Genomic DNA, 15,801 nt, shown 5'->3' with positions numbered 1-15,801 from the left:
TCTTCCTCATTAAAGAATTAATTCAGTATACCAGTTCTTCTGTTAAAGAAATAGTCAGTGTTCACAGGATTTAACTTCTCATTTTTTATTTTTTCCCCCTCTTGGGGCTGAAATGCCCTGAATTTGCTCATATATTTCCTTTGAAATAGCATATAAGGAAGCAGTGAAAGGGCACATGAAATTCTCAACTCTTTTCTCTTTAGTGAGAGGGCAAGAATGACTAACRCTGCTGAACACACACTGATCCCTTTGTACACAGTTTATGTTGGGATGCAGCAGTTACTTTACATTTCTTTGCTATGTAGAGCCATGTGAAGTAGTTAAGACTTCAGTATGTAGAGAAAAGGCATAGGTTGGCTTAATACTGAAGATCTTGCCRTATGAAGGATATTGGAATGCTAAGATATTAATATTTTACACTTTTATTTAGCCTTTTTCTCTCCTACTGAAGATTTTATTACAGACTTTGTGTATGTGTGTTAATTGAAAATAGTTTCTGGAAGTCAATATGCCGTGTCTCTTGAATAACAATAAATAGCTTTCTACAGCAGTTGGATATGCCCACTTCAGTAGTGCTGTCAGTATTTAAACTTCTAAAATCACAGTTCAGATCAGCTTGGTTTTGGCATTGAAATAATCAGAATTTATTTCTTGTCAAATTATTAAGATTCTATCACTGGAACTTATTTAAGTTAGCTGCTTTCTGTATGTATTATAAGTCCTGACTAAGTCACAGCTGATGAGAACTCAATCCTTTCTTCTGTGGGCAATCRGGTCTCCTGAAGTTTTGGGAAGTTTGTTCCTACACTATTTGTGTTCTCCACACACCATTGCCTCTTTATGTTTGCTTACTAGCATAAAAGATATACACTGTAATTATTGAGCTTTGACTTTGGAATATGTTCCATTCATTAATAACTGAATTTGGGTGGTGTTTTAGGTTGGTTGTTGGCCCAGATAGCAATATGAAACATCATACTCAGTTTCTTTCCTCAGAATTAAGCCTGAGGGAGTTGGATAGAAACACTGTCTGTTTTGAAGACATTCTAAATAGGTATGTGTAAGTGCTTAAAATAGGTTTGAGCATTGATTGTCTTGTCCTACAGTTAGCTGAGATGCATGGGTAATGATCATCCCATTAAACTTTTAAAGCAGTGCTGCAAGAGTAAAATTGATTAGAATTGTTAATGACTGTAACTAAACATGTCGGACTGGAAGACCTTCTTTTAAATTTATTGGTTCATTCCTAGATAAGTGATAAAAACCCTTACTTTCTAAAGAAAAAAAAATCCGTGAAATTGAAGTGATTTAAAATATTGCTGCTCTGCAGTTGAGGACAGCTTGAAGCTGATGAATGTGTGGTGTTCTGTTCTTTAGAAATGTGATGAATATGATACTGATTGTACTGTTGGTGCAACGAAAGCTGTTAGGAATATACTGGTAATGAGTAATAGTGATAATTTCTTAGAATAGTGTCATTTTTACTTCTCTGCTAGATTAGTCTTTGGGACAGAAACGATCCACAGTTTTATTACATTTATACTTTGTATCAAATTTAATGCAGAATGATTTTAATACTTATGAAATTAGAAATGTGAAATTGGTTATTACAGCACCTTCTTTTCTTCATTATGTAGTAGACATAGAGGACCATTGTGTACTAGATCCCCAGTGGAGTGTTGTGCTCGAATAGGTCAGGGTAGTCAGATTGCTGTTCAGACAGCACTTGCTCTTGTCAGAGAGAAACAAACTGCTTGGGGGAAGGAGGGGAGAGAGAGAGAGAGAGAGAACACCTGAGGGGGGAAAAGAGATCTGTAAAAAAAATTTTGTGTGTGGTGAGAGATTGGTTAGGAGTCTGCTTTAGTGCAGATAATCTTATTTTTAACATAGAAGAAAAATGGCTTGCAGGGTGGAAGGAAAGGGAGAAAAATAAAGCTTTAGAAAAGTAGAGCATTATGTTGCTACTGCTGCTCATAACTGTAATTTTTAGTTTATTAATTTCAGATTTGTGTCTTTCACTTTTATGTGAAAAACAATGGTCAGTGGAGTACTTCCCTTATATTTTAAAGCACTAGGAGGTTAGTGCTCTCAGAACAAGCCTGATGCACGTAATGGATGTTTAAAATTTCAGCTTGTTTTTTGGATCAGTTATAACCTTTTAATGGGTGATCTGTTGATTCTTGTATTTTAAAGCCAGTTACTGTAGGCAGCTATTGCAAAAAGAAAGGGAAAAGGACTATAAGGAAGTGCTTTTCTTTCTTTTTGGTGTGGTTTAGCCAATTTTTGAAACTAAATTGCTGTTAGGATCATAGAAGCAGTAAGGTTGGAAGGGRCCYCTGGAGATCATCTAGTCCAACCCCTGCTCAGCAGGGTCACCTAGAGCATGTCAGACAGGGTTGCATCCAGGTGGGCCTTGAATATCTCCAGAGAAGGAGACTCCACAACCTCTCTGGGCAACATGGTCCAGTGCTCTGTCACTCTCACAGGAAAGAAATTCCTATTGCCTTTTTAGTGTTTGATTCACCCCATATTACTTTCAATTTACAGAGTTCACAGCATTCCTTCTAGTGCTTGTTCTAAGAGCTTTTCTGAGCTCTTTCCTGAATCAGTCTTAATTCTGCTTGCCAAATCAGCAGTCAGGAAATGAAAAATATTTCATTAATAATGAGTAGGAACAACTTCTGCCTTGGCCAATAAATCTTTGTGACAGTTCTGCAGCATAATATAATGTAAAATAAACTTAACTCATGTGAAAAAGAGAGATTTTTGATTGAAGTGCTGATGTAGCACTGTGGGAAAATGAATCTCATAATTTCTTTGGATATCTAAARATGAAGCAAAAGTATGTCACATCAAACCAGCTAGAAAATTCGTATCTTACATTACTATATATATCTTGTTTCAGCCAAGTATGCCCTTTTATTTTTATTGTGGCATGATCTGTGTTTCATTCAATAAAACTTCACATTTATTCTGCAGATTTCTTTTCTGGATTGAGAAGGATCAAAATAACAGGAGGGGGAAATAGGAGTGTCAAGGGACTATCAGATAATTCTGCAAGTTTAAACATAGGTTTAACAATGAATATGCATGCATCTTTCCTTTTTAGATTGTATTTTTATCAATTTACCTGTGGGTCAGGGGGCCCAAGAAACTGCCCTACCAGCAATGGCAGGAATAAGATGTCTTGCATCATGCTTGCCTAGTCCAGCACCTGGCTATGTCATGCCTCTGAGTAGAGTAGATTTGCATCCATGCCTGGACTGTACATAATCAGGTTTGATATTTCTTTCTGCATTTAGAAATTACCTAGAACATTTTATATGTACAACAAGGGTATAATTAATAGTAATCAAACCCAGCTCCTCTCCACATTCTGTGCTTACRTTCTGTTATGCATGTCACTTAAGCACCATGTGCTGGTCTCCAATCTGAGTGCAAACCCAGTATGCTGTGGTAGAAATTTGTTTCCATACATTCTTCTCTTTCTTCTTAAAAAGTTGCACACCTGTGCCCCTTTTTAATTATTTTTGAAGCTTCATAAATATTCATGATGTACAGGCTTACAACTCAGTAAAAGGAAGGTCAGTAGGTATTCTGAATAGGGTGGAGTGTATTCTGTTTTGTACGTAGCTTCATGGAACCAGTGCTGGCCTTGTTAGCTGACTTTGAAAAGATCACGTTTGCAATTGTTTGCCACATCGGCATACTCATTTTCACAGAACTGAATCTTGATCTTGAGCAGTCAACTTTTGTAATTCAGAACTGATACAACCTTTTGGAAAAGTTAGTATTTCTAGTTGTGTTAGCAAGTATTCATTCTAAAGATTACCAACAACACCTTAATGTTTTTTTTTCTCTTTTTGATTTAGACTACTCAAATCCTAAAGTATTTTTTGCAAATGTGCACTTGTATGGTAGAAGTATCACACTTAGAAACATGTTACAATAATACCTTTGATATAACAATTTAAACCTATACCTCTACTGATTAGCAGGAAACTTCCTATATATTGGCAATGTGGTTAATAAGCAGAGTAGTTGATAAAACATAGAATCATCCAGGTTGGAAGGGTCCTTAGGAGGTCATCTAGATCAACCTCAGGATTGATAATCCTGCTATCCTGTTGTATCCTTAGTATTGTGCATGGATTTTTCAGAATAGTCAAATCCCCTTTGCCAGCTCTGGTGGATGTTGATTCAGACATGAATGCTATGACATTTAGAATAGTTTATGACTAAATGACAAGGACATAGTAATTCATGATAGCATTCCACATTCGTATGCTGAATATTTTGCATATATCCATTTTTAGATATATTAAAGTAACATAGGTCGTATAAAAGCATTGGATAAACCTTCTAAGAAAGGTGTAAGTATGGTATACATCTGAATTTGCACTTTTTCATTTTAGAATTGATCTGAGTTAACAGAATAGAAACAAGAAGGATGGCTGCAGCAGTAAAATGAATCAAATTGTATGGTGAATATAGTGGGTCTACCCAATTGAAATGCCGCATATATAAAGAATCATTAATATTTATAGAGCTCCAGTTCTGTACCTTTTGGAAAGTTACTAACTGATAAAATGTCAATATGCAAGATTTCGCTATTCTTGCTTTCTGTGGAACATATATTTATGTCTCTTTTTTTTTTTTTAACTATTTTTTATGTTAAGTCTAGGAAGCTGTATTTTTGACATCCTTTATCCAACCTGGAGAACCTAGAGGAGAGAGACAGTTTTTACAATGAGGAGAAATTTCCCACTAGGTAAGTCAAATGCCAGTGTCTGACATCCATCTGGGTTCTTTTCAGTTTTGAAAAAAGCTATGAGTTGTAATCTTAACTCTGTAATTTGAATCTGTTGTAGTTGGCAGGTGATTTAAATATACTGGAGATGGAGACATGCCTTGGATGAGAAAAAAGAAGATTRTGTGACCTGTACATGTGACTTTTATGTTTTACAGTGGTGAAACTACTCAAATATGCAATGAAATATGTAATCCTACAGTTTCTGTAGTACACAGAAAAATGTGAGGAAGATGAAGTTAACTACAGCGTGTGTGTTCTTGGAGTGAGATAGCTAGGAAATTGTGAACATCTATGTACCTAAGCGAATTAAATATATCTAGGTATAATTACCTATGTATATTTATTTCTACTTGTCATTTTATAGAGCGATACGTTGTCAAACTGTCTACTATTTCAGGTAAATTTAAAATGACAGTTCATTATATTAAATTAGATGYGACTAATTTCCTTTGTGAGTAAATTTTATATAAAAATGTTAAAAATGTGTAGAGAGCAATGAAGGTAACCTTCTGCTGTGCTTTTGATGACAACCAGAGCACTGAATTATTTAGCATTGCTTTGTATTGCCAATTTACTGTTTGATAGATCATTTTACACTATAATATTGTTACTACATAGGAAAAATGTGTGTTCAGCAGTCTCAATGACCTTTCAGAAAGAATAATTTGCTTGGGAGTTTAAAATATGATTGGCATTTTACCAGATTCTCCTTGGCTGTTGTTGTTTGAGAAACCTACTGAATATTAGTCAAAAGCATATTTTGTAGCTTGAAGCTCTGTAGCACTAAAATGGAAAAAAAAAAAAAAAAAAAAAAGCTATCTTTAGAAACATTTTTCATCTTGATTTCCTTTTAGTTATCTCTGTCTCTAATATGGGAATCCCTGAAGTAATTTGAGATAAAATATAACACCTTTTATTGAATTTTTAGTTTTTGAAACTTAATATTGAGAATAAATAAAGCAGTTGGATAAGGTATTAGCATTTATAATTGTGGAAGGGGATTGATCTACATTTGGAATATAATTAACATGGCTTCTTAGGTTTAGGTGACTTCCATTACTGCACTTAATTCTAGTTCATGAAATTCGTTATGTTTGGGGCTGGTTGGTCTTTACTTCTGGATAGATGTTTTTAGCAGGTACTAGCATACCTCTTATTATGAAAAAAAATGCAGAAAAAATGATAAGTGTTCAATGAACTATCTGAKGCATTTTGAAATATATTTGACTTTAACTGGCATATTAAATCAATACCATTGTTGTTATTTCATTTCCAAGACCCTTAAGTATTGCTAAAGCCACTTGAATAAAACTGATGTATTTTGGGAAAAAATCTTTTAGTTTTCTTTAGAAAATTTATTTTTAAAAAGCCAAGCATGAATATGGTGTGATTGCTGAYTTTCTATTATCTTTTTCTCTTTTTCTATCTAGAAGTTCAAACTTCTGATTCCGTCACCAAGTATTAATGAGGAAGAAAACCTAACTGATTAACACAGTTCTGTATTTTTTTAATCCTGTGATGTTTGAAGAGCGGTAGGGAAATTCCCCAGGAATGGAGTTAGCTCACAGTTTACTACTTAATGAAGAAGCATATAACCAGCTTGGTGAATTTCAAAAAGCAGAGTTCATTTTCGAATGGTTACAGTTTCTAGAAAAACTTTTACCAGTGACTAACAGAGTAAGTATAATGCTACTTGAGAAGAAAGAAAACGTATTATAGAGATAGTTTTCTCTTACTTGTTCTTTTGTTTAGAAACAAAGAACAGTATAGCTTCCTTGTGTTTGCTTTATCTTCTACATACATGCAGTGAAAGTATGTTAAGTATTAGCAGTGCTTTTTAAATATWGAAAGTTTTTGGTCAGTAGCTTTCAAGTGAGAGAGCTACTTGTCCAGTAAAAGGAATTTGAGAAATTACTGTTAAGTGATGTTTCTGAAACCAATCATTACTGCGAGACTTTACAACCATGGCAGTTATGCTATCATGGCATAATTATTTGATAACTTTCTAGCAAAAAAGGGTGCAACATCTGTCTCTCTCTCTCTCCTTTTATTTTTCTAATCATATGATGATAGATCTGTGTCCATTCGACTCTCCAGTTCTTTGATTCACTGTTGTTTTATGTCTATTAAGTTGGATATGTAGATAATTAACACTAAACCAGTCTAAATAGTGCTGTTTATTTATGTTAATTGTACTAAACTAAATAAATGTAGTGCCAGGCTCTTTCCTTTCTTTTTCCTTTGTTTTTTTTTGAGAAACCCCTCCCCCCCCCCAAAAAAAAAATTTTTTGGGGAAATAATACATAAGGTAAATATTTTTMTGTTTAAATCTCAAGCTTCTTGAAACTGTGCTGAAGTTCTGCTTTGCTATTTATATTTCTATRAATGTTTACTCTCTATATTTTTGCTTAAAAAAAGCATAAAACAAGCAAGAAATAGTATTTTTGTTTTAGCAAGATATAATTATTCCAGTGCCATAGGGAAAATATTTTTGAAATGGTTCTGGAAGGAATTGTGCCCTGAAAAATATTATTTCTTTGTGCATGTAAGAATAATATAATCATATTTTTCAGATTACTTTTCTTTCAGTAGAAAGATGGAATAAAAYTTTATTTTTAGTAAGAATGTCAGAGTATCAGAATAGTAATAATTAAATTAGGTGAAAAGATTAAAGAGAATTGTCATTAAGTGTTTTTAACTAACTTTGAAATTTAACTGAAAGCTAACTGTTTACTGATTTGCAGGCTGATATTAGGGAAAACCAGAAGAAACTGGTTGAACAATTGACTTCTTTATTAAACACCTCACCAGGACCTCCTACCAGACGACTTGTTGCCAAGAATTTAGCTGTACTTTATAGCACTGGAGACACTTTTTCTGTTTATCAAACAATTGACAAATGCAATGAACTCATTCGGAGTAAAGATGATTCACCAAGCTATCTGCCTACAAAACTGTAAGTATATGTATGTATATRTTTTAGTCCTAGACTTCAAATCCAGTAATGACAGCAAAGAGAGATACACCTGAAAAGAGATAAAGGTAGGGGAGGGTATGATCTTCCATTTCTGCATGTTGTGCTTTGTATCATGTAACACAGAAGATTTAGGAGGCCCCTTGATTAGCGTCATTATCATGGGTGCATCCAGTTCTAAAGAGTAATTTTTTCTTCAATATTACATCTCAAAATTTTCAGAGAATGAGTATTACAAAGAGGAACTGAGCTAATTTGAAAACTGCAAACAAATTCAAATTGCCTTCAGGGCAAAATTAGGAGTGGTTTAGTACCTGTGTAGCATTTTGTATATCACTTTGTGTGTCTTTGCTGGCAAGTTAAGTTCTGCTGAATGTTGTAAATAAAGTAACACTTTACAATATAAATGGGCCTTGAGAATGTAAAATATATTATTCTTACTTATTTAGAAGTTTCTTGTTGTGATTCACGTAAACATAACTGAAAAATCAATCACATTAAAAGGTGATTGATTATTTTTGAAGTTTTTAATACAGTTGAATTGGGCAACTTGGTGGCTGATGTGATTTAGCCTGGATTGCATATGTTAGACCAAATTTGACCTAGCAAGATGTTTAGTGTTTGYTGTATCTGCTGGAAAAAAAAATGCCTTGAGAGTGATCTGAAAGCAAATCTAAATTAACTTACTTAGGAATGTGAGTGAGTGAGTAAGTAAAAACTACTTATGTTACATTTGAGTTAAACTTGTGTGYATACACTGTCATTCAGAACTGTGAATGATCATAGTATTCCTCAAGGTGATAAGGTGAACTGAGACCAATTTACTCCTTATGATTTTGTTCAGTAAGGGGACGAAGAGAGCTGACAATACCTATTGTCAGATAGAAGAACTCATGCTGTACAGCCAGTTAAACAAGCTTTTTTTTTTTTTTTTTTTTTAAACAAAAAAGATACAGAACGTTTTAAACTTATTTGACATTAAAAAGGGGAAAAAATTCTACTGCGTGATAAATCTGAGTTCACTACCATAGGATAAAATTTGAAGTAAAGAATGTGGTGATACTAAGTACTGTATGTGTGCAGCAGGAACCAAAATAATAGGAGACAGTTGGTAAGTATCAGCCAGACAATTGAAAATCAGGCCAGAGAGAATACAAGCAATGAGTAACAGAGYATCATTGGCAGGGGTTTGAAAAACAGGAATTAGTAAAATTGCAGAGAAAAACAGTAAAACAGACTAATACAACTCCAACTGCAAAATACAGTTAATGGGTATACCTCGTAATCCAACTGGGGAGCTGGATACAGTTGGTTAGAAACATCTGAAATGTCTGTAAACAAATACCAGAAGCTTCACTAACAAAGTGGAGGAACCTTCATGGCTATTGCAGGATGTGAAACCAATTCTTAAGAGGATACCAAAACACTATGAATAACATTCATGCCTGTGACAATGTATATCTTTCACCATATTCAAGAAAATAGAAGATAAGGGTGGAGATGGTAAAACACGACTGTGTATTAACAATGCAGTATATAGATAGAGTGAGTAAGAAATAAAGGGTAGAAATATACATAAAACATTGTTTGGCTTTGGAGAAGAGTGACAAACTGAGATACTTCTATGTATCTGCCATTGACCTCAAAGTCAGATTTGGATACAGAGTAATATCTGTGTAACATAGAATGAGAGACATGCTGTGCAAATAGCTTTGAGTAATGTATCTTACTAGCAAAGTTTGGCTCCAGGCACTCCTGGTGTGATATTGCTGATCTGTTCCTAGAAATTTCTGTTCAAAACTGATGAAAACTTTCAAATACTCAGGCAAAAAGCAGTACAGCCAGTCATGTGGAAGAGTTTGCAAGTTATTCCATAATATAATAAAGTAATTGAGGAAATTTTTTTGTTGAATATTCCTTCCTTGGATTAGAACATGAAATGTTTGTACAGACACAYGCTTAAAACTAATTAAGGGCGATACCTATGACCATCAAAGTAGTTAGATGTTGCAGTTGTAATTTTATGCCCAAAAGTAAAATTTAAATAGAGACTGTCAGTCTGCGCTAAATTGGACAAAAGCAATAATGAAAAATGTGTCTCCAAGGAAAAGAGGATTTTGGTGTGAWAAGAGATGAGATTATTGGGTTTGTTTTTCTTATTGTGTTTTGTTACTTGTGGAATGATTGTTAAATTAGTTTTTCTAATTGAGAAGGTCTTCAGTATGGAATTTAAGAACTACTTACCTAACGTTTGAGTTAAATTGGGAAATAAGTTAATGTTGTTTTCTTGATGTGCTGAACAGTGTCACTGAATATTCAGCAGGTCTGACCAAAGAGCAGAAAGCTGATTAAAGATGTCATTTTTCTTCTTGCATTCATCACATAAGTATGGTTAGTTTAAATCTGTGAAAAAAAAGGAAAAAAAAGAACCCAAAATATTTGCCTGAAATAGTTTTTCAAAGGAAAACCATTCTGTAATTAAATATTTTTTTCTATTATTTTGTTTTCTTTGCTCAGTACTTAGCGATTTTTGGTTTTTTGCTAAAGGAAGTGCCTGTAGGCAGAGGACATACAGACTCCAGTTATCCATTGTTTTACCCAGAAACTAACTACAGAATCTTTTTGCAACAAAAAGAACATGGGTTTGAAATTTGAATTGAAATTAAGAAATTTTCTTAAAGATGTTTTGTCATTATTTATTCTTATACTTAGATGCCAGAGTCTTAASTCCTGGAGCATTAACAGTCTTCTTTTGACTTTCTAAACTGTGAACAAATCTGTCTCTGACTGCTTCTGGGAGAATTTRCCCCCACACAGTATCACAGACTGCCTGATGTAGGGCATGCTTATTTAGGAATGTATATATAAAGCTTAAAAGTGGATATGAAAAAGGATTTCTGTAGTAAAATTTATTGGTAGGTGGTATTATTTGAATTTCTGTACTATCTAAGTTACTTTCTAAACTCCAGCATCCTTAGTTCTCCTAGAGTGTGAGTGTGTGCCACACACAGACCTTTTTTTTTTTTCCTTTTAATAATCCACTTACATTTCTGGGACATTCTATTTACTTATTTTGTTGTTTGCCCATTGATTACATCAGTCTTTTTGATCCTTTTCATCTGTTGCTGCATTCATTTTCACGCATTTTTGGATTTGCTTTGTTTTAGTGCTGCGGTGGTATGCTTGGGCTATTTATACAAAAAATTGGGAAGAATTTTGGGAAACAGTTTTACTGACACCGTTGGGAATGTGCTTAAAGCAATGAAGAATGCAGAGGTATTGGAACAGCATGTTTAAAAAGACTGGAAAARTAATATAATGTTTACTGTTAGTAGCTGGGCCAGTGAATAGGAAAAACTGCATGATGCCAATATATGAAAAAATTGTGGAAAGTCATAGGATAAAAATCATCAATGTCTAAATTCTAAAAAGGACTACAGAATGTAAAGAATTACGACTATAAAAGATTGGATCATAGTTATTTTCAAGCTGCTTTCAAGAAAGAACCTGATAAATGAGAATATTTAATTGCTTTTGTTAATGAGAACATTTGTTTTTCTGGGTTTTACTTCATATTTTCAGTATTAGTCTGCCAGTGAGTACTTTCAGGTAGAACACAGAATTATTATTTTCACTTTGCTATAGTGTTATAGATCAAGTTATCTGTTTTAACTCACTTCAGCATAAATAGATCTCTGAGCAGTAAAAAAAGATCCAATTAGCCTGTTTCAGTAGTCAGCGTTTTGTATTTCCAAGGAGCTTAGGGTTACAATTTTAACGTTTTATCTTTTTCRTTTTTTAGTCTCAAGGTCGTTATGAAATCATGCTTAGTTTACAAAATATATTAAATGGTTTAGGAGCTGTTGCTATCCCATGTCACCGAGATATTTACAAAGCTGCCCGGTCATGTTTGACAGATCGATCCATGGCAGTCCGCTGTGCTGCTGCAAAGGTAAAGTGCTCAATTAATTGTTTTTAAGTAAGCTCCCTAAATAAAATTCTATTTTAATGGATGATAAACACAGCACTAAATATATTGTTTGCTTATCTATATTACTTTCTTAAACATTGCCTTGGCAGCGAAAATTGCAGTCATTTTGGTGTGAAGCACCATATTTATTTTGTTAGGGAGAACTCTGTGTATTATGTTGCAAGCTAAGATCTGTATTGAGTGCTTTTTCAAATTATATCAAAAAGTTTACCTTAAAGATTTTTCTTTCTCTTTTGTCTAGTGTCTTCTTGAACTTCAGAATGAAGCAGTTTTTATGTGGAGTACAGACCTAGATAGTGTTGTGACCCTGTGTTTTAAATCCTTTGAAGGTTCCAACTATGATGTACGGTTAGCAGTTTCAAAACTTTTAGGCACAGTATTGGCTAGAGCTGTAACATCTAAACAAGCAACAGGTAAAGTATATATCTTGCTTGCTGACTTCTCATTTGTAATAATAATAATAATAATAATAATAATGATAATGTCAGATAACCAAAAACTCACAAGTTCTTTTCAAGCTATGAGTAAACGTTAGATCAGAATGTAAACAGTATCTGGCTGATCGTATCTCTGGTTTGCTCTTTTTTGCAACATTTTCCTTATATAGTGCTGTGCTTTTAGTTGTGTTATCCACTATATATTTGTAAGATAACAAATAATTTTACTTTGTTTATTAAAACTAGTTTCTGTTCTACAAGGTTGTCATTGTAGGARGAGAAGTTCCTAGCCTCGAGAATTTAAAGGCAAGATAGAGCTCAGCAATGTAGAAATCACTAAGATTTGAGAGAGTGACAGAGTTTTTACTGACAGACTAATTGATTCAGGTTCTTTGTTCTGCCTTTAATGGCTTCAGAGATGACCTTCAGTGTGATAAGCAGTAAATGACAAAATCTCAGAACTTTAAGCCTACTTTATTTTCAGAGCTTTCTTAAGTAAGCCTTATTTACTTCTGAAATTCTTGAGGCTGTGTATGTGCATCAGAAACTTTAAAATCATGACTTAGAAAGTATTTTTCTATCAATCCTTTGAAGAGAATTATTGTGTCAGAAAAAACAATCAGCSCTTGTCTTTTTTTCCATTAAAAATGAAAAAATAAAACTAGCTTCTTTATAAACTCAGTATTTCCCTTTAATCCTGGTAAAYAGTACAGTTATATGACCTTATCTTAGCACCTTAGTAATAGAAAAAGCTCATAACACTTTAACTGAGTATTTTTAGTGGAGGAAACACTAGATCAGGAGCAAGTTAGAGCTAAGTGAGACAGAAGATAAATGAAGAGTAGAAAGTGCTGGGGGAGAAGTGGAGGAGCAATACATAAAGAATAGGTAGTCCTAATGTTTCTGCTCTTTATCTGATCACCTGTTGAGTGTCTTTCTTTTTTCTCTCTTTTGACAAAATCMTCTTAAATTCTCTCATTCTTCTCTTCATTCCATACTTGAAAGAGAAAGTAAACAGTAATGAAAATTTTAGGTCACTTAGTTTGCACATGCTGCAGCCATGAAGCAGATTTTGCACACCCATGTCCCGGCGTATGTTTTAAACAAACTTTAATCAGGAAATGAAACAACAAAATAGAAACTAGAACTAYATAACTTATGTAGACACTTGTAAACATTTTATTTTTCTCACCGTTGTGGAGAGCTAATTTGATAGTAAAGTGAGATGCTTTTGTTCCTAAGAGAACTTGTTGCTATGACCTTATCTGATGAAGAAGAGCTACTGCTGCTAAAAATAATGTATTAGTTCTAAAAGATCTTAGAATCTGTGGTAGCGTTGCCCTTGTGCATTAGGGGTGCTGCTCAATCCTATATGAGTAATTTTCAAATTGAGGGCTGCACCCAGCTGGCACCATATGGTAGTGAATAAAAAACTATAGAAAAGTTCCATGTGAACTTTTGTCTTTTCATTTCCCCATTTCCTTCTTCTTTCTCTCCATTCTTTTACATCAGCAACTGAAATTATAGAGGGAGAAAGGGTACTTTGTGGTGGCTTCAATAACACCCCAGATAGAGCTGCACTTTCCTTTTCCTAGGGTGCAGATTTGCTGGCTCATGTGAGATAGCTTGGATCAGGGCTCTGGGGAAAGTAAGAGAGAAAGAGTTATAAACTTCTGGAGGAGTATAAGGTATTGGGGACATACTGACAGGGCACTGGGAAGGAAAAATCCAGAGTCAACTGATTACCTCTGATTAGCTTTTAGGTGAGGATGTAAGGAGTTGGTTAAGCATAGAGTAAAAGTAATTATCCCTAGGTGTAGTATGGAATTGGTTTTCTTTAGTGGTAAGGTGGAATGGGGCTTTCACAAATTGTAGTGTGCAAGCAAAGCTTTATTGCCGTGGGGGAGGAATAGGCCATACAAACTGTTTGCAGAAGCAAATATGGTGATAAATACTGAGGGAGAATATATAATCACACACATCAGATGATGGTTAGGTGATTATTTATAGCTGAAACAGAAAAACTTCAGTACATTGTTCTGGTTCACAGGAGCATTGGATCCTAAAACCTCTTAGTTTCAGTTAAGAAATGATGCTTTAACAATATTTTGATTTGGCTATGCTACTGAATTTGTGCAAGTTGTTTTTTTAGAATGATTAGAGTTGAATCTTTCATTCTAAAATACAAAAAGTATTTCAGACATATTCTTCTAAACATATGTGCCTATTCTTAGCATCCACCAGGCAAAATTTTCGCAGAATCTCTCTAGAAGATGCCATGGAGCTATTAGGAACTGGATTTTTACGTGGAAGTTGTGGATTTCTACGAGCCAGTGGTGATATGCTGAAAGGGACTAGTTCAGTCAGCAGAGATGTTAGAGTTGGAGTCACCCAGGTTTGGATTACATTATTTGTGATTTTTTTTTAAGATTGCCAAATATTCCTATAATAACTATTTTGCTTTCCATATTTCTATTTTTTCACCCTCTTTCTTTTCTGTGATAACATGAGTTATAATAAGGATTTTCATCTCGAGGTATACTGTAAAAAAAAAAAAAAATCTGATGTTGCTTGTTTATCTAATAGTTTGAAATTGTCCAGATGAAATATGTATTGCCTATGAAAGCTTCTAGTAATATAAATTGCAAATAACACATAAATTAGTTCTCAAAATATTTGAGAATATTTTGTAACTGGGAAACTACAAGAATTACGAGAATTCTTTGAACTTGGAATCAATTTTTTTTATATATAGGGAAAAGAATGGTTCTTCTGCTTGAACTGCTTGAAAAATAAAGGAAACAATTTAGTTTAAAAAAAAAAAAGTTTGCTAACTGTTTTTGCTGTGTTCCAGGATGAACAGTAAAGGATAGAATATTTTTAACTGAGAAATAGTGAAGTCAGACTATATAGTGCACACTGATAAAAGCAATACAAATTTTTCAGATAAAGTCGGATTGATGTTTTGCTGTAAGTGTCATCTTAAACAAAATTTACATGTTAAAACCTAGTTACTAAAATATTAAAGCCATGAATCGAGAAAAAAAGCGATGATGAACATTTATGTATCAAACAATTGTGATAATATGTTACCATCCCCACAGCTATTTGATACCTCCCTGTTGCCAATAAGGGAATGCTTGAGTGAATTTCAACTTCTGCAGTGCAAAAATTCTGTGAATTAGCTTGAGCTACTGATTTAAGTTGTTAGACCTTGCACTGAAACAGCTAAAAGGTGCTCACACRTTGTCTTCTGTCTTTGGCTGATGCTAAGTGGGAGTTTTCTGGCAGAAAAGCAGAACAGCTGGGAGCAATAATATCTTGGCAGCTATTTGCCAAGAAAATGCATGCCAGTGTCCTAGAGTCTTGTACACAGAGCAGTTTTGTTGTTTTTTCAAGAATGGGTAATTCAGTTAAGCATTTTGATTRTTTGTTACTGGTTTGGGGTTGTCTCCTTTTTGGTGTATGAGGTATAGTTGATGGAGTAGTTGATATTATAGCACCTGTGCTAGAGGATTTGTACACTCCAACTTTTACCATCACAGTTAAAGCAGTGTGATGGGTTTACAAGCAAATTCTTGAGGAA

The 15,801-nt window shown here is 34.0% G+C and overlaps 1 protein-coding gene across 9 annotated transcripts in view; it reads left to right on the top strand.

The window, feature by feature from the left end:
• HEATR5A (HEAT repeat containing 5A) overlaps window positions 1–15,801 on the top strand; it is a 73,032-nt gene that overhangs the window by 4,024 nt on the left and 53,207 nt on the right. For 5 of the 9 annotated variants that reach the window (XM_085301675.1, XM_085301676.1, XM_085301674.1 and 2 more), the window contains exons 2-8: window positions 4,680–4,771; window positions 6,244–6,490; window positions 7,558–7,769; window positions 10,955–11,063; window positions 11,590–11,739; window positions 12,020–12,191; window positions 14,450–14,610. In XM_085301675.1, the coding sequence (XP_085157801.1) occupies window positions 6,365–6,490; window positions 7,558–7,769; window positions 10,955–11,063; window positions 11,590–11,739; window positions 12,020–12,191; window positions 14,450–14,610 (930 nt within the window). In that variant the 5' untranslated portion in view covers window positions 4,680–4,771; window positions 6,244–6,364. Of the gene's footprint in view, window positions 1–4,679; window positions 4,772–6,243; window positions 6,491–7,557; window positions 7,770–8,752; window positions 8,899–10,954; window positions 11,064–11,589; window positions 11,740–12,019; window positions 12,192–14,449; window positions 14,611–15,801 lie in introns of those variants that run through there. The other 4 variants (XM_085301669.1, XM_085301671.1, XM_085301673.1 and 1 more) reach the window with 2 other exon arrangements.

This window comes from Rhea americana, unplaced genomic scaffold (genome assembly GCF_003343005.1).
Source record: "Rhea americana isolate MKP2758 unplaced genomic scaffold, rheAme1 scaffold_18, whole genome shotgun sequence".
Lineage (NCBI taxonomy): Eukaryota > Metazoa > Chordata > Aves > Rheiformes > Rheidae > Rhea > Rhea americana.
This window is presented reverse-complemented; position numbering and strand designations above follow the sequence as displayed.